The sequence below is a fragment of the Nesoenas mayeri genome, assembly GCF_963082525.1.
Source record: "Nesoenas mayeri genome assembly, chromosome: 6".
In the NCBI taxonomy this organism is placed as follows: Eukaryota; Metazoa; Chordata; class Aves; order Columbiformes; family Columbidae; genus Nesoenas; species Nesoenas mayeri.
The window spans coordinates 24,628,803-24,651,394 of NC_137545.1; the positions used below are offsets into that span (position 1 = coordinate 24,628,803).

At 36.9% G+C, this 22,592-nt stretch overlaps 2 protein-coding genes across 2 annotated transcripts in view; both read left to right on the plus strand.

The window, feature by feature from the left end:
• LOC308041661 (sodium channel protein type 1 subunit alpha) overlaps positions 1-12,603 on the plus strand; it is a gene marked incomplete at both ends in the record, with an annotated part of 51,452 nt that extends 38,849 nt beyond the window's left edge. Inside the window, 6 exons of the mRNA XM_080346540.1 lie at positions 1,018-1,299; positions 8,172-8,225; positions 8,550-8,691; positions 10,325-10,449; positions 10,814-11,084; positions 11,435-12,603. Of these exons, the coding sequence (XP_080202666.1) occupies positions 1,018-1,299; positions 8,172-8,225; positions 8,550-8,691; positions 10,325-10,449; positions 10,814-11,084; positions 11,435-12,603 (2,043 nt within the window). The remainder of the gene's footprint in view (positions 1-1,017; positions 1,300-8,171; positions 8,226-8,549; positions 8,692-10,324; positions 10,450-10,813; positions 11,085-11,434) is intronic.
• A 3,864-nt stretch (positions 12,604-16,467) lies between these two features.
• Positions 16,468-22,592, plus strand: part of TTC21B (tetratricopeptide repeat domain 21B) — a 34,305-nt gene continuing 28,180 nt past the window's right edge. The window contains exons 1-5 of the mRNA XM_080346543.1: positions 16,468-16,633; positions 16,864-16,993; positions 17,978-18,088; positions 19,287-19,453; positions 20,889-21,011. Coding sequence (XP_080202669.1) covers positions 16,613-16,633; positions 16,864-16,993; positions 17,978-18,088; positions 19,287-19,453; positions 20,889-21,011 — 552 coding nt within the window. The 5' untranslated portion in view covers positions 16,468-16,612. The remainder of the gene's footprint in view (positions 16,634-16,863; positions 16,994-17,977; positions 18,089-19,286; positions 19,454-20,888; positions 21,012-22,592) is intronic.

Consider the following 22,592-nt stretch of genomic DNA (forward strand, 5'->3'; position numbering starts at 1 on the left):
CTAGATTACCTGGAATCAGAGCCCTACTATATATTTTCTTTTACCTTCCTACAAGGTCCTAAAAGTTTCACAAAGAAAAAAAGTAAAATTTAAAATATAACTTTTAAATGAGACCTGGCATTGGATACTTAAGGAGAAATGATTGCTGAGCTATTAGCCAAACAAATATCACAAAAGCTTTGATAGCTCTGACAGACACGTGATTAATTACTGTATATATCAGAAAAATACACTTTTTATCTACTTAAGTAATTATTGACATCTTGCCTGCAAGTGGATGAGAAGGCAACTGGACAAAAGTAATTTAAAATGCAAAATCAAAACCCTTAAATATGCCCTTGATATATGTCCTTCTTTAGATAAATGAAGGGTATTACTGACTTAAATGCAATACATGAAACAATAAGACTGGAGCTTGAAATAAATTATGTTGATTCAAGTAGGCACATATTGCAAAACTGTCTTGCTTTTCTATACAAAGAAATTAATCTTTGTTATAATCTGCATGGAACAAAAAGGCAATAAAGATATGTATTTAATTCCTGCATAATCCTTTTAATGTAGAGCTTAGTTTCTAGATTCATGGCATTTATGTTTTCAGCTTAAATTTCAAAGCTATGTTGAACAAATCTATAGGTTGCCATTTTTCTTTAAACATTTTAAACATAATTTGATGCATTTTTAGAATTTTATTATGTCTGTATTTTTATTTAACACATTTGTCTTTTTTTATATAGAACATATCAGTGTCAGGCTTCATCTTTCTACCACCAGATCTTCTCTTGTTTTTCTTTTAATTATTTTAATCTTCTCACTTATTTTGCTTTTATTATGTGTTCTAATGTTGAACATTTAAATGAACAGTGCAATGCTACAGTTATTAATGTACTGCTTTAACACTTACAGTATTAGTTTCTGAACAACCTTTTATTAAGCATTGGTAAAACAGTATACAAGCCTTTACTGCTGTAAATATTCTTACACTCTTTTCTTTTTTCCCCTGTATTTGTGTACTAGGTGGTTGTGAATGCCCTTTTAGGAGCAATTCCATCCATCATGAACGTGCTTCTCGTTTGTCTTATATTCTGGCTAATTTTCAGCATCATGGGAGTAAATCTGTTTGCTGGGAAGTTCTACTACTGTGTTAACACCACAACTGATGAAAGGTTTGAAGTCGACCAAATCAACAATTTTAGTCAGTGCGAGGAACTCATAAAAAACAATCAAAGTGCCCGATGGAAAAACGTGAAAGTAAACTTTGATAATGTAGGATTTGGGTATCTTTCTTTACTTCAAGTAGTAAGTGATCACTCTTTATCACTCTTTATATACCTCTCGTTGTTTGTACGTAATAGTGAAAAGCAATGCAAGCAAAAAAGGCAGAAAACAGATATGCCTGATGATTTTTATCTGTAATTTAGTATTACCGCTGCACTGATAACAGATTACTCTTTTTGTAGTAAGCAGCAAGTAGAGCCTACGAAGAAGAATACAGAGTTGCTAGGACATCTGACAGAACAATTGCTATTCTTCCCATTTATAGCTCCTTTAGTCCTCTAGACCCTTCTAACTTTAAAAGTTTCTAGAAGCACCCAGGCATGGTATTCAGCTGTCTGAATACTTTAAGCGTGGCTGTTGCTGAAAACCAAAAATCTGATTGGTGTGAATAAGTCACAGAGAAGAATTCCAGGTTGGAAATCCCATCTCAGTGCAGACTTATGGGATCAAAGAAGCAATTTCTCATTCAGAAGAGAAATAGGAAAAGAAAAATATCATTAGTTACTGCAGTCTATGAAATATTTTCCCTGCCATTTCTGTGCAAAAGCACCTAGTGGACTTTATTTAGTAAAAACTGAGAGAAGAAAAAAAGGAATATATGCAGAAAGATACTATAAGGTTATGCCTTCCCTATCAAAATTGTGTCCTGACAACACTGTCTTTAAATTTTAGATTAGCTAACATTTGACCCAGCTTAACTCAAGAAAACACTGGACTCCAACCTGTGTTGTATGCATTCAGCAATCTCTATGTTTTTTTTGAGGTTACTGTGTAATTCTGCAAACTCTTAGTTTTCAGTAACATGATGCAGTGGTACTGAGATGGTCCTGCGCAGGGTCTAAAAAAATAGTTCTGAGCATTGTGAACTGCCTTTCCCGGCTCATACAGCATCTCACCTGTGTGACTGATAACTCTGACAATATACATTTCATTCTGATTAAGTATTTATTGTCACATCAGGAAAGGGCAGGAACCAGCAGTATTAAAAAAATAAACGACTGAATAGAATTTGATTAAAAAATTAGATTGTAGTAGAAAGACTTTAAATATTTATTTACTCTGTCTTATTTTTGAAATCCACTGATCTATAATTTCCCTTGGGGCCAGGGAGGCAGAATGCTTTATTACACATGTTCAAGAGAAATGAGACATCAGCAAAATCACTCTTTCCAAGTGGTTTGCAATGCTTCTTCCAGTAGTAACCCAGACTACTCTGGGACAGAAATAACACCAGGTACATTTTTTCCTGGTTTTGTGACCACAATCACCCCACTCATCTACTTGCAGTCATACATATTTTAGTGTCCCAGCTATGCATAGCTCATTCCATCTTCACTGAAATTAACAAATATTTCTTACAGTAAGACTTAGATTCTTAAATTATTGGATTGTTCTGGGAGGCAAATTGGGAGAAATTTGCCAATTTTTCCTATGCTTCCAAAGGAAAAATTAATCTATACCTACCAAGGGGGATGCTAGGTCTTATGGGAGGACAAGCCAGTTATTTTTGCAGTATCTACAACATAGAGATTTTGCACCGATATCAAAGGCTTCCTCATGGATCGATTTTTTTGTGTGTGTGAGTAGAATGTCAGTGATAAGACCACTTATTTTTTCTGTATTACTAAAATGCTTGTAAAACATGAACACATTTTTTTGTTTCACATACCAGAAAAATGGGCACTTCTGTCATTCCATAAAACAGACACTTGGCTCCACACCTTTTAGGGTTTGGTAAGTAAGCTGCTAGTAGTGATTTTGCAGTTACAGACTTATAAAAGCCCTCGGCCAGAGAAAGCAAAGTATCATCTTGATTTTCAGCTAGTGCTTTAAAATATGCAGAATCTATATTTTTTTTCACATTCAGGAACACAAGAAAGGCCACAATTAAAAAATGTTTGAGATTCTTACATCACTTTCTCAATCAAAGATATTTTTAAGGTGATGTTCAATTTGATATATAAAGCACTTTTGATGAGAATCTAGAACATCGTGTTCAGATGAAACATTAGAAGTGAACAGGTATGTCATAACCCTAATCAGCTTGTAGTAAGAGAAAAGATGAGTAAATACTAAGAATTAATTAGAGGTATCTATTATTATGTCAGAAACGAAGATTAAGCTATTGAAACTTGAGTATTTGGCCCAAAATAAGGTATTAAGCCTGAAAAACTGGAATAAAACTCATGGTTGCAAGTGAATATGCCTTCTCTGCACGCAAGCTGAACATTAATGGCCTTCTGTTGACATCTTTGTGATAAGTTGAAAAGTGTACTGAACAACCTCAAGGACAGACTTTCGTTCAGGTTGTAGCAAATCTGAGAAAAAAAAAACCATAGAGGTGAATGACATTTTTCTATGGATAAATTCAGTGATAAGTATCAATGGATGAATTACAGATACAAAGTTCCTTTTTCAGGAAGCTAGAAACTGATTACAGAAAGCTGCCTCTTACATTCCAGTATTACTTCCATTCTCAATTCCCACCTCTTACTTGTGCCCTTTGAGCCAGTGGAAGAGTATTGTAATTCCCTGCAGCTTTTCTGTAACACAACATAAATATTTTTCTGCATCACTGAGGTTTTCTGTCTGGGGTGACCACTACTGAAAGTAATGCCGATTTCACGGAAAAGAAAAAGAACAAGTCAAAACACCTCCAGACCCTAGCACTGAGGACCTTATTATTCTGGGAAAGACACAAATGAGTCTCATGAACAATTTATTTTTTGAATCATGAAAAGACTTTACTAGTAATAGATGAGTCTAATCATCACAGGGAAAAAAAATCTCATTTTTAAGAGTGACATAGAAACAGATATTTCACACAGAAATACTCAAAAGAAGTGGGATAATTTTTGAAAGAAATATTCTAGTCTCAAAAAAGTAGATTGAAAATGTGTGGCAGTGGCTTTTTTTATCAAAAAGAACTCTCTGAGTGGCTCTTGAGGTTCCTTGGAGGTGATGATGAATAAGGGACCTAAGAACACAAACTAATTTTTGGGTTGCATATTGTATTTTTTTTCTTTTGGGGAGGTGTGTGTGTGTGGAAATTCTTTAGTATTGATAGCAGCGTTACAATTCTTTCTGCCTCAAAATACAGGCTAACAGTGTAGGCCATTGATCGAATCAAGTTTTATAGACATTGTTGATCTGAGACTATTTTCCAAAATTCTTACATAATTTGAAGCTGGAGTGTAATTATTCATGCCATTGGTCATATAAGTACATATTCTCTCTATAAGAATATTTTTCTTCTATGATCCAGCGTAGCTCATCTTGGTCTACATGGATCTACAAACTTATTTTTTCATTTCTTGGTCTGAACTTGCTTGAGTGTTTCTCTGTCCATAAAGAAAAAAGCATCAAAGTGGAGACAGATCTGCTGCAGAAATTCCTTTCACAGTTTGCATACATCAGAGATTGAAGAGGAAGAGGCTGGTGTACACAGAGAGATGTGGCATCTGCCCTGATAATTTTATGGCCTTACGCCTTTTTAACTTAAACCTAGTGTTTGGATTCTTTGGTAAGTAAATCTCCCGCAGACCTGCTTTTATCCTGCTGATAAGCATATATCCTGCTTACAGGGATAAAATGTGGAGAACCAGTGGGTCTCAAAGCACAATGTTATATTATTCTTCTGTTACCAATATAAATAAGAAAACACATTTAATCAAGTGTAGGGTAAAATACCAGAAGCTGAATTCTAGGGCTATAAGATTAGGATGGCTCCAAAGTTCCAGCAGGTTAGTATCTTAAAAGCAAGTTGCTATTGTATCTCCAAAAGGGAATGTGAATCTTCCTGGTGGTTATTTCTGGTAAAGCAATGGACTGGTGAAACTCCAGCATTACTTATAGCTCCATTAGAAATTATTAATCAGTGAAAAAAGTCTATGTACTTTTAACAACAGTAGACTGGGAGATTTTTGTTTTGTTGATTTTTCTAACTACATTTGAATCTGCATTTGAATATATGTCTTTCAAATTTCTTTGGGGAATACAACATTTGGAACAGAAGCCAGTTTCAGTTACACTGCTGTAATCTTTGAAATCAATTAATTACTCCTGATTTAGTGTCACTGAGAGTATACAATATATTTTTATATTTGAATATACAAAAAGGAAACTAAGAATTTGATCTCTTAGTAATAGTTCTGTCTTATTTTCTATTCATTATGCACAAATGCCCAATTACTACCTTATTTCTGTTAAAGAAGGTGTATTGCAGATTAAATTTAAGTCTAACATGGCCAGGCCTAAGCTTCTACTGAAAGCGGTAGAAATAACATTCTTTCACCAAATGTGATGCCTTGACACTGAACCTCCAGTTCCATTGTTTGCTATTGTTCAATCAACATATTAAAAAATTACAAGTTCTCCTACTGAACTGATGCTTCTGCTTTGGGAATTAAGAATCCGTTTACTTGCAGATAAGTTCTTAACTGGTGTAAAGGGGTTTGCATAATGATGGTTGTATTCACTGATTCCTACCGATTTTCAGAAGAGATTTAGAATAAAACAAATAGTATGATGAGGGAACATTTTTATTATTGCAATTACTTAATTTTAATTAGGTTTGAGGATTCTTTACTTTATTTCTTCAAGAATGGTGATATCTTATTGTTTTGTTAAATTAATTGTGGAAAACAGGTATTTTACTTTAGATATTTTGAACTGCAAGATAGTAAAATGTTATATTTTCCAACCCCCCATACTCTTCAATTTTCCTTTTTTAATTATAACAACAAGCAGCTCAGTTCTTCAGCTCTTTTTCCTAGCACTAGCTGAAAGGAACTGTCTCTTTATAATGGGGTCCTTTACTGATGATGGTGAAGCTTAATATTTTTAAATTAGTCTGGGTTTTATTTTCCATTCAGTCTAATCAGTCTAGGGTACACCAATAAATTTACAAAAACCAATAATTCCGCCTTGCCCGGAGGATGATATGCAAGGATCATCATGCATCTGAACCTGAGGCACCAGCACACACTTTGCAGAAGAGCCATCCTTTGTATCATCTTTCTGATGTAAAAGTATGCCTATTATTTGCATTTAGTGTTACAGGTTGAAATGCTGATTTCAACCTAAGTTATGACATTCCAAGAAATGCAAATAAGGTATCAAGACAGAAACAAAAATAGTGCCTGTAAGACATGAAATAGTCATCCTGCCTTATTTAGACCTTCTAAGACCTCAGCGGAAATACTGAGTCCAGATTTGGTTACCATTTCAAGAGATGAACTAGTGGAAGAGAGCTCAGAGGAAAATAATGAGAATGACCAGAGTTCTGGAAAACAGAATCTACGTGGAAAATTGAAGGAACAGTGATCACAGCCTAATGAAGAAAGGCAGCAACAGCTTCCAAATAAGTAAAAGGTGCTACACAAAGGATGATTAGTACTCAGTTCTCCAGGTATGTAACGATTATGACAAGTGACACTCTTAAACAGCAACAGAAGGATTTAGATATCAGGGAAAAAATCAAGATAAGGGATGGAATATATATTTTTACGAGGTTGTGGAGTGTCCACCATTAAAGTCTTTGAGAACAGATTAAACATACATTAAGAATTAGATAAATAAAGCTGATCCTACCTCTCCTAATCCCTTGCAGTGCAAATATTCCCCTTTAAATTCTTCAGCTGAGACTTCTACTTGTTCCAGATTTATTGGTCCTCTGATACTACAGTTTGATTTCACCACCATACTGTACGTTGCTAGAATTTAGTATTTTCTGTGTTGGCCCCAAGATGTGCAAGTTGTTGCAAACTGGATTTGCATCTCAGGATAATCAGCTCTTTTTAGTATTCCACTGTCTCAAAAGTTCAGGGGACCTTTTTTCCTTTAAGTTCACTTCAGGACAATGCCAGCTCCTTTGCATAAGCAAAGCCTTTTTGAAACCTTCACTAGAAATGAAGCCTGAAGATGATGGAGATACAGAAATAACCACAGATGAAGAGTGTTCCATTCTCAACTTGTTTCTGCAGCTGATCTCTGTGGCAAGGAATATGAAGAAACTGATGGTTTGCAGCCGTGTTTAGCAGAATTATAATAGGAATTAAATGGCAAAGAACTATTTCACTTCTTTGTTTTATTCTGGGCACAACTGGATTAAAAACTGAGTGATATCTACTTGGAGGTGTTGCCTAGTCAAAAGAACTTATTTCTACAACCGAGGAAATTGCTTTCTGTTTTGAACTCAGATAAGGCAATCTCCACCTCTCTGTCAAATATAATCATTTATGGATTTTGGGCAGAGGAAATAGCTATAAAAATTCAGTAAATACTGCCACCTATGAGGCTTGTTAAGTCTTTGGTCCACATAAAACACATCTTTTTCTTACCAGTTTATTTCAGAACATATCTGATGGATCTAACCTCTGTAAAACACAATACAATATATTTAAAGTGAAAATAGAATTCCTAAATCAGGTAAAGTCTTTTGAAGTAGAGAAAAATTAGAATTGTGATTGATGGGAAAATACCTTTTCTGAGCTGATCAAAGTTCTGCTTCCCTTTGGTAGCCACCTTTCTGACTGATCTGAGAGGGACTCCACATCAGTCTTCAGTGGTAGCAACTCAGTTCCATAAAGCTATTTCCCAGCTGTATGTAGCCTTTGCAGTTTGCAAGATTTGTTGGACATTTAGATACTGCATTCTATCATTTGTGATAATTATTTAGAAATAAGTTAATTACACTTACTGCTTAAAGTGTTCATATAGAGACAACGGGAATGCACAGCAATGTATCTGATGAGCAGCTGTGAAAAATGAGAGACAAAATTATCTAAAACCTCATGTTATGCTAATTATTTCTGGTGCTGTACTCAGTTGCTGAAATAATTACATGAATTGTCTTCAAGCTCTATGCTTAAACAGGTGTGTACTGTTTACAGGCTACATTTAAAGGCTGGATGGATATTATGTATGCAGCTATTGACTCAAGAGATGTAAGTACTGCAAATATTTCTAAATTATCTTTTTTTTCTTTCAATCTATCAACAAGTGTGTATTTCTTTATCTTCAAAAAACAATATTCATACAATACAATGAAACAAAATTAAATTAACTAATATGAGATTCTGCTCTAACAAATTGAGGAAAACTGTCAGATGCTGTCAGTAATAGATGGAATAGGCAAAATACATTGAAATAGATGACAGGAGTATTGTCTAGACAAAAAATATTAAGGATATTTTGCCCTAGGTTGCCACTTGTTCAGTTGAAATAATCATGTGAGACCTTTCACTTTTTTTTTTTTTTTTTGTCCTTAGATATTACAGCAACCCAAGTATGAAGACAACCTGTACATGTATTTGTATTTTGTCATCTTTATCATTTTTGGTTCTTTTTTCACCCTGAACCTGTTCATTGGTGTCATTATTGATAACTTCAATCAGCAAAAAAAGAAGATAAGTATTGTTTCATTTCTCTTCTAAAGATATTCTAAAATATTGCATTTTTTTTGCAAGTGCATGATATATGGAATATAAGCACAAGGTTTGTTCAAAATTGGAAAAGCTGAAATATATTAGCATATAAAATCTTATCAAGATGTAGTATGTATTAACATCACAGACCCTTCTGCATTCAATGTCCAGTTTAGTCTTTCTCAAGTCATCTGCTTTTCCATGCCTAAACTGCATGAAATCTCCTTACATGATCAAATGCCTAACTTAGGCCTGTACATTAAAGCATTTCTAATGTATTGATTTTATGATTTGTAGTGTTTCTCTCAGCACACACACACACAAAATAGCTACCTGGTTATGAAAAATAAAGCATTCTTTCATCACACTACTACAGATGCTGCTTTAATGATCCCAGTGTTCAAGTTTTTTGCCACTAAAGGATCTGAAATTATACAGAACAGGAGCAGTTTGTAGCTATCTCATGGCCTTTCTTAATTGTTTCATTGTGTAGATGTAGACAATCTCACTGGTATAAGGATGGTCTGAGTATCAGATGCTCGTCTTTAAAACTATTTTCTGTAAATAGATAAGGTAATGAAAGCTAAAGGACAAAAGCAGCTATGAATTACTGGAGTAATTTTACCTTATTGGTCTTCCTGTGGGTTTATGTTACTAATGAGAGGTGCTAAGTAAGATTTTTGGAAGCCATACATGCTTAAGGCCTAGAGGAATATGGTTAGGGAGCCTGTCCAGTGTATGGTGTATCCATTCCCATCTCTTCAGGCTTCCCAAACATCCACAAAAGGGCTGCATCCAAGTCCTATGTCTTTGCAGACATTCATGGAATCAGATGTCTGCAAGTATCTTTTATCCAGGAAAAATTTACTTCAAGAGATATGTAGAGTCTGATGAGTTTTCATTCAAGCTGTCTCTATGAAAAAGCTATTATGGGCAGTGGATTTTGTTTAGGTTGCCATGAAAGACCTATAATTCTCTCTTTATCTTCCCCGTCAGACTCCAAAGGCCAGTAATGGCTTTGGCTAATCAGAACTTCATTGAACATGAAAGCTAAACAAGATAAAAGACCATTTTGCTGTTAACAGTATTGAGAGTGCTTCAAACTTTGGCTGTGTTCTCCAAAGTCTGAAAATCCATCTCTCAAAAATCTTGAAGACTTTGACTCCCAATGCTACTGTTGTGATTGCTAAATTAGAGATACGTAAAGCACTAACACATTCATGTACAGAAAACTCGAGTTTGTCTGCTTCCTTTGTTACATTAAAATCGCAGTTCAGAAGTGACTGTACTGAGCAGCCCAGACTATTTGAGCTTATCTCAGGTGCTGTTTACTGTATCTCTTCCTATAAAATAAAAGAGGTACTGAAAAGGTTTTCTTGCAGCTCAAGGAAAATAACTGCAGAAGAATGCTGCGTTTCTGGGTTTTTTTTGTGAAATGCAGTACTGGAAGTCCAGACAACTTCTGGACTAAATGCTTAGATTTCAGACAGCTGCATCTGATAGCTAAGAGGTTTTCCCCAATTCAGCAAGCCTGATTTTCCTGAAATAAATAAATAAACACATCACATTTCTTTTTAAGAGATTTTTTCAACACTGCATATAAATGTGGTTATAACCAGTTCTGATTTCATGTGTTTACTTTGGAGGTCAAGACATATTTATGACAGAAGAGCAGAAGAAATATTACAATGCAATGAAAAAGCTGGGATCCAAAAAACCACAAAAACCTATACCAAGACCAGGGGTAAAATCATTTACATACATCAGACTAATAGCTATTTATGAACAGTTCAATTTTTATTGATATATAGAGAGCAGAAATATACCCATGTGAAAATTATCATTAACTAGTGTATCAGTCAGCAAAAATGGAAAATGAAAACACAGTAAAATATTTTTCCTTTGCAACTGTTTTATGTATGAATATACAAACAAAGGAGGCCGAACTTAGCTGTTATATTCATTTTAATATGACTACTCTACTTAAGGTCACTAGTTACCTTTCTATCGAAGTCTCACTGGCCTTACTGCATGTATTTTTCTAGTTTCTTCTTGCAGGAAAACAATTACAGCTGTATTGGATGTTTCTTCTTTTCTTTTCTCCTCAGAACAAATTCCAAGGCATGGTCTTTGATTTTGTGACACAACAAGTATTTGACATCAGCATCATGATTCTTATTTGTCTTAACATGGTTACCATGATGGTAGAAACTGATGACCAGAGTAAAGAAATGGAAAATATTTTATACTGGATAAACCTGGTGTTCATTGTCCTTTTCACTGGAGAATGTGTCCTGAAATTGATTTCACTTCGCCATTACTACTTCACTATAGGCTGGAACATTTTTGATTTTGTAGTTGTTATTCTCTCAATAGTAGGTAAGTCTTGTTTATTAAACTAAAAAGAAGGTAAAATAAATATAAGGTGAACTTTTACTCAAATAGAGCTATATGGTTAGCTTTTGCCATCGCAAGGTTTACAACTAAGTCATGCAGCATTTCATTTTGTCTAATCTACCTAATCCAACCATCAAAACTGTTATGATCATTCAAAATATATTGCACCTGCAGAAATTAAGCATAACTGGTATAACAGAATTCATGCAAGTGGAATCTAGAGAATATCTTTAATTGCAACATAGAACCTCCGATTTTCAAAGGATTTTTCTAAATTTCTACTATGATATTAAGAGGCAATGTATGTTGTTTTTCTTCTTTTTCTGTTTTAGGTATGTTCTTAGCTGAGATGATTGAGAAATATTTTGTGTCCCCCACATTGTTCAGAGTCATCCGACTTGCCAGAATTGGTCGAATCCTGCGTCTCATTAAAGGCGCTAAGGGAATCCGCACTCTGCTTTTTGCTTTGATGATGTCTCTTCCTGCTCTGTTCAACATTGGTCTGCTGCTGTTCCTGGTCATGTTTATCTATGCGATATTTGGCATGTCCAACTTTGCCTATGTCAAGAGGGAAGCTGGTATAGATGACATGTTCAACTTTGAAACGTTTGGCAACAGCATGATCTGCCTGTTTCAAATCACCACATCTGCTGGCTGGGATGGTTTGCTTGCCCCAATTCTTAACAGTGGGGAGCCGGACTGTGACCCCCATAAAGCTCATCCAGGGAGCTCTGTGAAAGGCGACTGCGGCAACCCTTCCGTTGGGATTTTCTTCTTTGTCAGCTACATTATCATCTCATTTCTGGTAGTGGTGAACATGTACATTGCTGTGATTCTGGAGAACTTTGGTGTTGCTACTGAAGAAAGTGCTGAACCCTTGAGCGAGGATGACTTTGAGATGTTCTACGAAGTCTGGGAGAAGTTTGATCCTGATGCAACACAATTTATGGAATTTGAGAAACTGTCTGATTTTGCAGCAGCACTTGAGCCTCCTCTTCATCTACCCAAACCCAACAAAGTCCAGCTTATTGCAATGGATTTGCCCATGGTGAGCGGTGACAGAATTCACTGCCTTGACATCTTGTTCGCTTTCACAAAGCGTGTTTTAGGGGAAAGCGGGGAGATGGATGCCCTCAGAATACAGATGGAAGATCGGTTTATGGCATCCAATCCTTCAAAAGCTTCCTATGAACCAATTACAACCACATTAAAACGAAAACAGGAGGAAGTATCTGCTGTCATTATTCAACGGGCTTATAGACGTCACCTTTTAAAACGAACAGTAAAACAAGCTTCCTTTATCTATAACAAAAACAAAACTGAAGGAGGGGCTGGTCTGGGTGTGAAGGATGAAATCCTTCTTGACAAGTTAAATGAAAACTCATTTACAGAGAAAACTGATGTAACCGCATCAACAGCACTTTGTCCACCTTCTTATGATCGTGTAACAAGGCCAGTCAAAGAAAAGCATGAAAAGGAAGGGAAAGACGTTCAGAAATAAAAGCAAATAGCAAGCAAAATCATCTATGTGCAAAATAGTTCACAGCCTGTACGGATCATGTGTTTGTGTCAACAGGACTCCTGCTGGAGGTCTATGCCAAACTGACAATTTTTACAAATATACTGTACATTAAAGGTCAGTGCCTATTTAAAGACAGTGACCCCTCGTCAGTGACTGTGACTGTGACTGTGATATGGGGAAACAACCTTGACAGGAGGTTACTGTTCTCACTACCAGCTGACACTGCTGAAGAGGAGAGACAAAATGGCTACTCAGACTGTAGGGACCAGTGAAAAGGAGTGCAAACCACGCCGTTGTTTGTTTAGCATAAAACAATACAGTAACTGTATCCACTGTTTGCATTTCAACTGCCATACACATCATATTTTTACAAAACCTGTGTTAGTGGGTTCATCTTATTTTTATTCATATGTTGTTTATTACATGTGACTATTTTTGTAAATGGGGCTTCTGTTGGGGCAGGGATGAAGTACGTCTTTACAGGTACAAGGGACCTGTGTTCTAATACCCAACTAATATACACACAGAAATGTTTTGCATGAAGGCATGCTGCACTTATAGATCATGCATGAAAATAACATTAAGTCACAAAGAACAACAGATTTTTTTAGCGCAGTGTTTCTGGAAAGGCATAACAGATATTGAGGTGCTTAATTACTGTACTCATGTTGTATCATGCCCAAACAAGTCTTGAAATGCCTGTGAAGTCCCCTATAACTCACAGCAACGGTAGAGACAGTTTATTTTTTGCACAGACCATTAAGTTTCAGAAAGTGCAAACTTCCTTCTAGCTCTGGAGTCATAGATTTTGTCTTTGTCATGTGCATTTCTGCATACAAATACTAAATGAATCTGCCTCAACCTTCCAAATTGATCAGAAGGAGCCCTTGATCCAGTTGTTCTGCTTTATCCTGCAGTATTGTTTAGCCATCTTCAGCTCTCAGTAAGGTGGTTGTTGTACATGTTAATGAAAAGCCCTCTGCTATGTAAATAGTAATTTTTAACCTGTGGTGCATGTTTGAGCAAACAGATAATGACCTAAGCACATTTATTGCATCAAATATGTACCACAATAAGTGTAGTGTGCAAGTGTTCAACAGGTAAAATTACCTATTATCTACCATTATAGATAGTTTGGATGCTATCAGTGCATGTTTATATTGCCTATGCTTCTGTTCCTTTGACTGTCCAGGATTCTTAAATATGGGAAGCCATACATCAGAGCTAAATGAAATAAACTACTCAACAAGACCTCATTCCACCATACCATTAAGCAATATTTTGCAGCTATTTAGGAGCTTATTTATTTTACATTTTTTAGTTTTCAGTGAGAAGCATATAGTGTATATCCGAACTGTACAGTCATGTTGAAAACTACTAAACCTGTTGAAAATAATGTTAGAATTTTTATAAGCAAATATAAATACTGTAAAAGTCATTTTATTTTATTTTTCGGCATTATGTACATAAAACAAGAACTGAATTTTATCTTCAGGTTGATGTCACACCATTTTATTACTTTCTGTCCATAGCACCTTTTCACACAAGAACTCCAGAGAACAAGATAACTAAAACAAGGGATAGCTGTATGTTCTGATGTTTTACAATATTTGCAAACATATCAATACATTCTGTGAAATAAGTTCATCATTTGTTTTTTGCAGTTGGGAATCGATGTAAAGTTCAAATTGAATGTCTAAGCAGTGCCTGCATCATTAGTTTTCAGATACAACCTTTGTTTCACAAAGTCCTTAATTTTTTCTCATATTTACTCACATAGTTTTTTTTAATTCATGCTGCACTAGAACTAATGTTATCTTGGGTCCACAATATTTTTTCACAAAGAGAAAGTAGCAAAATTGTATAATCCAACACATCAGGACATTTTATGTTTCTTACACAGGAAAATTAAATATAGATTACTTTTATTAAAATTATTGACTAATACTGTATTAGTGGACTGCATGCAGGAAAATGCTACTATTACCCTAACTGATGCTAAACAACATTATTAATGCGCCAAAATAATAAAGATTACATTTTTTATTGTATGTTCCTTTTGTCTTTATTATCTGTCTTGAATATAAAAAGGTATGCTTTTAAAACCACAGAATGAGAGGACACTGAAAACATTTACAGCCAGCTGTACCATTCTTCCATGTAAGCAAATCCTTGGGACTTGCTCATTAGTCACCAGCCAGGAGTTTCTGCTTCAGTGCACATCAGACGCTGCACATGACGATTCTGTGAGTACCAGTAGCACCGCCCGGAGTCCGTGCAGCAGCTCCGTGCAGCGGGACACTCGACTGTCCGACACCAGAGCTGTCCAGAGCGCGTCCCAGGAGGCTCAGAGTGTTCCCAGGAACAAGAATGGAGCATTCAAGAGATTAACAAGAAAAACAATGAGGATTGAAAATGGTACTAGATACATTCCCCAACTTGGATTATGAGAACCAGTTTATTTTTGCTACTTACTCTTCACCAGTAGGCTACAGAACATCTTGTATTTCTGAAAACGGTGAATCGGCGTTGGAGTGAGTAACCATTGCACTTTTCCTCAGCAATTTTTCTTGGAACCACCAAATTCCCAGAAGCTATCATTTGTGGATACTGATACGGAAAAACACAAATGCAGCTGGGAAGTGGGTCTGTCGGTTATTCCTGATCAACTGCTTCAGTGAATTTCTGGAAATGTTCATTTTATATGCTCACATGCATTCCTCTACAACTTCCAATGAAAACACTCAGAGGTGAATACTGAACTTAGTATAAAAACCAGTTTATAAGCAATTTGTCTGTGCCTGCTCTTAAAAGGTAACCTTAAAAAGTCTGTAAATTATCCACAAACTGATAGGAATAATAGACTGCTTCAAAAATACGGTAGTAAATTGAATAATATTTTTTAATATTCTATGCACAGCTTTTTAAACTTTGTTTTTTCAAGGAAGTAATTTTAACATAGATGAGAACTATGCCACTGTCATTATAGATCACAGGTCATGGCCAAGCAAAAATACTTGTTTCTCACATCTGTTCTAGGTTTGCAGTGTTACAGAAGCCAAAAAGTTACTTCAGAGCAGGTAAAGCATCACTTAAACATAACAGGAAATTTTGAGGATTATCTTGGCCAACAAGGAAAAAATACATCAGCTTTTGCATTGCCTCTTTGCGCCCGTGGCTGGGAGGTATGCAACAAAGTGCCCCGTGCGGTGGGTTTGTCGGGAAAGTCCTGAGTGCTCTTGGCCGGCAGATCAGCTTCACCTGCTTGTTCAGCGCGGGATGGGTTTGTCTTCTTGTGCTAAATGGTGTTGTTGGTGCTTTTCCTGTGGGACCAACAACACAGCCCTTCTGGAGCAACGTCACTTGGCAATGGCTTCTTGTTTCTGGTGCCTAGAAATGATGACTGAGAATGCTTTCACCTGGAGGGAGGGAAGGAGGGAAGAGAAGGGAGGCAGGCAGAAAGGCAGGAAGGAAGGAAGGACTTTATGTATTTGCTTTTACCCCACTGCTCTTTAATTTCTGCAGTCAAGCTTCACGTAACCTGAAGTGCTCAGTATTGAGATACAAACTGAAACACATGGAGTGTGGGCCACTTAGTCGTGCATCCAGCCAAAAAAACAGCAAGAAGAGAAAACAAATTCTCCAGGCCCGCACCCGAGGGAAGGCCAACGAAACCGCCCGGCCCCGCCGACAGGGGGCGCCACGCCCCCCGGCCAGCACCGCCCGCCGAGGCGCGTTCCAGCCCCGCCCCCTCGCACCAATGTTTCGGGACCTCGCGTCCGGGCGGCCCCGCCCCCATCTCCCTGGAGCCCCATAGGTCGCCATACACGTTCCGGCGTTTGCAACAAGTTTTTCTTCCCGTGTTTCTCCCGCCTCCTTTCCTCCAAGCCAATGGCTGTGGGCGCTGCAGCTGGCCAGCCAATGGCAGCGTGCTGCCGGGCTCTCCGCCGCCCTTCCGGAGGCCCCTCAGCGGCGCCGGGTAGCAACGATGGACGCCGAGGGGCAACAGGTGGGCGCTGCCGCCGGGCGCCGTCCCGCCCCGGGCCTCTCCGCGGGTGTGGGGCCGCGCGGGGCCTGGGGGCGGCGTGTGGGAGGGCGACGAGCCGCAGGAGCGGGTGGTGGAGCCTGGGGGAGGAGGGCGAGCGGCCAGGCGGGGCCGGTCCGAGACGGTCGGCGCTGCCTTCGGCCGTCCCGGAGTGAAGCGTTCTCAGCAGTGAGCGGTGTCCGCCTCTCCCGCAGGCGCTGCTCAACTACTACTGCCAAGAAGGCCTCTTCCAGCACCTCCGGGCGGCGGCGGAGGAGGCGCTGAGGCGGCTGGGCAGCCATCCAGTGTTCCTGTTCTACCGGGCCTACGGCGCCCTGCGGGCAGGTAACGGGGCTGGGGTCGGTGGTGGGAGCTGGCCCTGAGCCCCGCTCCGAAACGCTGCGCTCCCCTGCCTCACAAAATTGTCCGTAGTCTCCTATACAGAAAGAAAGTGATGTTATGGAGTCCGAATGTTTTCCATGTTGAGAAGATTACTGTTGTTTCATGATCTGTAACCCCTCCTGCCAGCTTGAATGGAACTGATCTAGACTGCATAATGATGAAGTCAGAAATAAGGAGGTTTTTGAAGGGAATTTGAGCCCTACTCAAATGCCCATTGCATTGTATCACAAAGATACATTTTCTTGTTCCAGCTAATATCCCTTTCAATGCAGCTGTATCTAACTTTGTTATATCCATCTGCCTCAAATGAGCTGGCAACTGATGCCTATTGGGAGGATATTTGTATACATAAAATTGGTTTGAGAAGTTTATTTAGCTAAGTCTGTATTTCAAGGATGTCACAGAATACTACCAAGTAACCCAAAGTGGGGGAGGACTAAGGCAAGGGCTGGGAAGGATTTGAAAGCATTTGAGGTGTTGTATCTGTTCCCAAGCTGTCTGACTCTTTTGTTTTATAGTTACACAGTCCTATTTTTCAAGATAGTGCCTCTTCTTTTGATGTTCAGAAGATTCAGACAAATAAGACAATCCTGGCTATGTAAAGAAACAGGAGCAACAAGGCCTGCTTGGTGCCCTGTATAAGGCAAATAATGAAGATGATTTTCATCTTTATGGCAGTTGACAGAACTAGCACATAATTCTTTTCAAGTTCTTTGCATTGAGATGATTTTTTTCTTTCTTGTGGGTGTTTGAAAGACGTGCATAAACAAGTGAAGATGGATGTGTGAATAATGAAGGAAGTTATAAAGGAAGTGTTATCAAAAACACAAAAGAAAAAATGGGACAATTTAAGTTGTATTGAGATCTGATACAGATGTTCTCTGTCTTGAAAAGTGTTAAAGCCTATTCTGCGCTTGTCTTCACTAGGGGACATCCAAGATGGCATTCGACAGTTGGAGTCTATTAAAAACAAACAGGAGGTGTCACTTTGCACATTAATGGCTCTGATTTATGCCCATAAAAAGAGCCCTAATCCAGGTATGCTTGTTAAAACAATATTGCTTCATGTTTTAAACAGCTGTGTTTGAAGATCTGAGAGCTATAGACTAATTCTGCCTAATTTAAAAAGGTATACTCCAGCTTTGCATTTGACATAGTATCTAGGACTGAATTGAGTGACACGTATTACAACTGTAAAGAAAAATACCAAAACACAGAAATGTGAAGAGTAAGACTGAGTGTTAAAATAAAACACTAAAAAAATGGACTTGCCCACTACGATGGAAAATCTTTTATGGGAAAAAAAAATAATAAAAATGAGCTGAATCATGCTTCTTGTGATTGTTGTTCACTCTTATCTGATATTGATACTTTTGAGCAGAAGTGCAATTTAAGAAGGCATTAAAGCCACACCATTTCTGTCTTTCAAGTTACCTTGTTCTTAAAAAGGGAGAAAAGAATTGGTTAAGAATTGGTTTATCAGATAAACTGAGTTGTCATTAAACTATTGCCGTAGTATCTTCCTGGCTGTGCAGATTTATAACTGTTACTGACAGTTTCATTAAGTGGTATGATTTGAAACAGCTCTGACTAGTGACATTACTCTTAATTGGGTCCCTGAGGATTATTACTGTAGGGCAGCAAAATTATCATGCATTTCAAGACTCTGACAAAGTCATGGGAGTAAGAGTCAAACATTTGCTTTTAATGGCTCCTAAAAGAGGACCAGAAATAAAGGAGGGTGAAAGAAAATACTTGGCAGTAAGTCCCACACACCAAAGTAAATTTCTATAGGGGATTAACCTGATGAGAGCAACTGACAATAACAATGAGAATGTAAGAAAATAAATTTTAGTGTTAAGAAATGCATCACACATTTTCCAGGGATACTGGAGCTAATTCATCTTGTATTCAGCATTTTAGGGTGCTCTACACTTAACTTTTTGCTTATTTGGCAGACACTAGTATAAATGTGAATGTTATTGTCCAGTTTCCATTTATGTGGCAGTAATCTCAGCTACAAATCTAAGGTTTAACAAACTGCAGGATTATTGCACAAATGACTATGTTGATGGGAACTCTCTTAAGTCTTTAATTCCTGTACCAGATTGCCTGTGTATTTCTCAATGCATAACACATGAAACAATGTTTGCTTTGGAAGCCCTTGGCTTACATGCTGCTCATGTGTAATATTCTGAGATGTGATCAACAAAAGCTCTGAACAAAACCCTTTCAGATCGAGAAGCTATTCTAGAGTTGGATGCCAAACTGAAGGAGCAACGTAAAACAGCAGGACAGCAGGCTCTGTACTTCGCTGGCTTATTTTTGTGGCATCTTGGTCGTGAGGACAAAGCCCGTGAATATGTTGATAGAATGATCAAAGTTTCTGGTGGTAGCAAAGAGGTAACTTTTTTTCCTATGTAAAATTTTAATAAGATCACGTGTACTGTGAAGCTAGGCTTATTGCACCAGTACTGTTCAGAGGTTTTCATTAACTGTTTTGTGTGTCAATACTTTCTTGATCTCATAAATTCATTTGACAGGCCAGAGTAGAATTCACATAATGATTTGTTTTTGTCTTCTCAGTATTCATTTTCATGTAATAAATGAGAGGTCTGCATTGACCAATGGAAATAATATGTAGTTATGCCAGTTTTGCTACTTGATACTGAGCATCATAATTCCTACCAAAAAACTAAGTGTGATTCTTGCACTAGAGGGAGAAATCTGTTTTGAATCCAAAGATTCAAAAATACCCAGAGGATTAAGGGTTATAATTTTCAGCAGCTGTTAAAGAGAAAATTTGCCTAGGGTTTTACCAAATGTAATTTATTTTGAAGTCTATATAAGTGTTGTATATAGCAATGTTTTGGGGAGGTGTTTGGGGTGCTTAAACTTGATGGAATGTGATTTGCTTAGTGTATAGAGTTCATTTTGATAAGATACTTTATGTACTCCTTGTATAGAAGTAAAATACCCCCCATTGTTTTTTTTAAACACTTGAGTGTATGAATTCAACCCTGATATGTGTATGAATTCATGACCCTGATTGTTAGCCATTACAAAATATGGCTCTTCTACTAACCTTTGAGTCTTAAATATGACTCACTTCTTTAATTTTATGTTACAAAAGAGCTATTGATATTTTATAGTTTGAATTTTTGCTTTGATGCCAATTATAATTTGGTTAAATAATCCAGCACTTCAAAATACATTTGATTTACTTAAGGTGTATAATTATATGTCTGGAACACGTAAGAAAAATATCATTCATTAATTATAAGCAATAGTTACTTCAATGAAAAGACAGATTTCACCTATTAAAAGTTAGAAGTACTTTTTTTTTTTTTTAAATACTGTTGAAACTTCAGATCTTTCCCTTCACATACAGGTATTTCTTTTTAACAGACAGTAGAAGAAAAAAAGCTTCTCTCCTGTTTCAGCACCCCATGTGTTTCTCTGTGTCTTATCTAAACAAAATCTTAAGAAAATATTCTGCAGACATGTTTGCAGAAAATATTCTTACTGTCTCATGCAATCCTGTGAGGTTTTGTTCTGTCTGCTGAGCATGTTAGAATTGTCCTGGACCACTGTTGTTTTGGGTTTTTTTTTAATCCTGCAAGAAAATATATTATTTGTTTAATGCTGGCATGAATTACTAATATTTGAGGTTATTCTGTAGACTGGGTATAATTTGAAATATGTATTTTAATTAGTTAAAAATAGATACTTTAAGTCTTACTTTATTTTTAGGTTATTTCTCTTTACCACTCTACCTAGTATACTTTTTTTTTACTACCTAGTTAGTGAAGAATTTCAATTTATATTTTCTTTACAGGGTTTGATTTTGAAAGCATGGCTTGATGTCACCTGTGGGAAAGAAACTCACATTAAAAAAGCTGTGAAATACTTTGATGAAGCGCTGCAGGAAGGCAATGATGTTTTTGCTCTGCTTGGTAAAGTATGTTTACTTCATGATTTGAACACTTCCTAAATGTCATGTTAGCCTTGTAGAGTGATAGATGCTGAGAATGGTTGTCTGTAAGTGAGCTTGTCCAAGGACTAGAAATATGGCTCAGTCATTTTCTTTTTCTTCAGAGAAAAACACTAGGTTTTAGCGAAAATGAAGCTTATAACATAAATTGATTACCAGCACAATATAAATATGCTGTCACTTCTGATTCCTGTGGTAGACAGCCCATTTTAAATACTTTGTAGTTAATTTTAAGAAATAGCTGAGGTAAGACTTCTCACTTTCCTTCTAGACTAAAACAAAGGGGCATGCAGGGGCTGCAGTGATAGTACACTGTGGCTGTTACTATACACATAATTATGAATTTCCAGGGCATTCTTATTGTATTATTACTTTTCTATAGTATTAAACATTGCTTTTTTTTTTTTTTTTTTAAACTAACTGTAGCTGGTTCTTCCTGCACTAGTGTATTTCTTTTAAGTATGTTAAAATGATACGCTTTTTTTTTCTTTTTTTCCTTGGGAAAAAAAATTAGCTACCAGATGATACTTTAGGGTCCGTTAGACCCCAATGTAAAAAAGATTGATATAGATTAAATATGGTCTGTCTAAATATATATTGAGGTTATGATTTTACTATTTACACAAGTAAAACTGTATTTATTCATGTATTTGTATGTAAGAAATGAGGTTTCAAATCACCTGAAAGTTTACAAGTATGTGTGATCTCTTTGTTTTTGTGTGGGACCACCTACATTACACCACATTACAGAATTGCTGTGTGCCATGGCAAAAAAAACGGTAGTAGTTAAACACTGTAGTGTGATCATCTGTGAATATTGTTAACACTCTTTTTTAATTGTCTTTAGTCCGTTTCAAGTGTTTGTCTTGATTATATTTCATTAAAGGAATGGTATTAATTGTTTTCTGTACACATTTTTCTGTTTCAGGGTATGCTACTTGTTTATATCACAGCCATTGTTACTCATTAATATAATTTTTGTTTAATATTCTAAAGCTACATGCAGAGAATAATTGTTCAATGCAAATAAGAAAGCTAAAGTTCAGGAGAGCGTGCACAATGGCATTTGGTTTGGCACGTGTGCTTGGCTGTGTGTGGACTGTTAGCTCAATTACCAGCACATCTCAAATTTAGTTACTGCAATTAGATTTTAGACAGCTCTCTGGCCACGGCTTAAGAAATTAACTCTCAGAAACTACTATGTTTGCACTATTCCTATTGCAAAAATAGGAAATAAAATGTCAGGCACACAGTTACCTGGAATATGATACGGAAATTTTAAGCATCAAAGCGAAATAGAAAATTTAAGCCCTAAGTTGATTTCTACTCAAATTCATATGAAACTGTGATACCTGATACTTCTGAAGCAGTTTTGCATTTGGACGGCTTTGTAAATTGCTTTACAATTAAAAAATTGTTCATTCTGGCAACAACAACAGTGACTTACTGAGTGTGGGTAGATGGTACACACCTCAGGGCTTGAAAAAAATGTTTAATCTGCCAGTTGTGTTCAATAGCCTAAAATTGTGAGATGCTTTATGCAAAGTT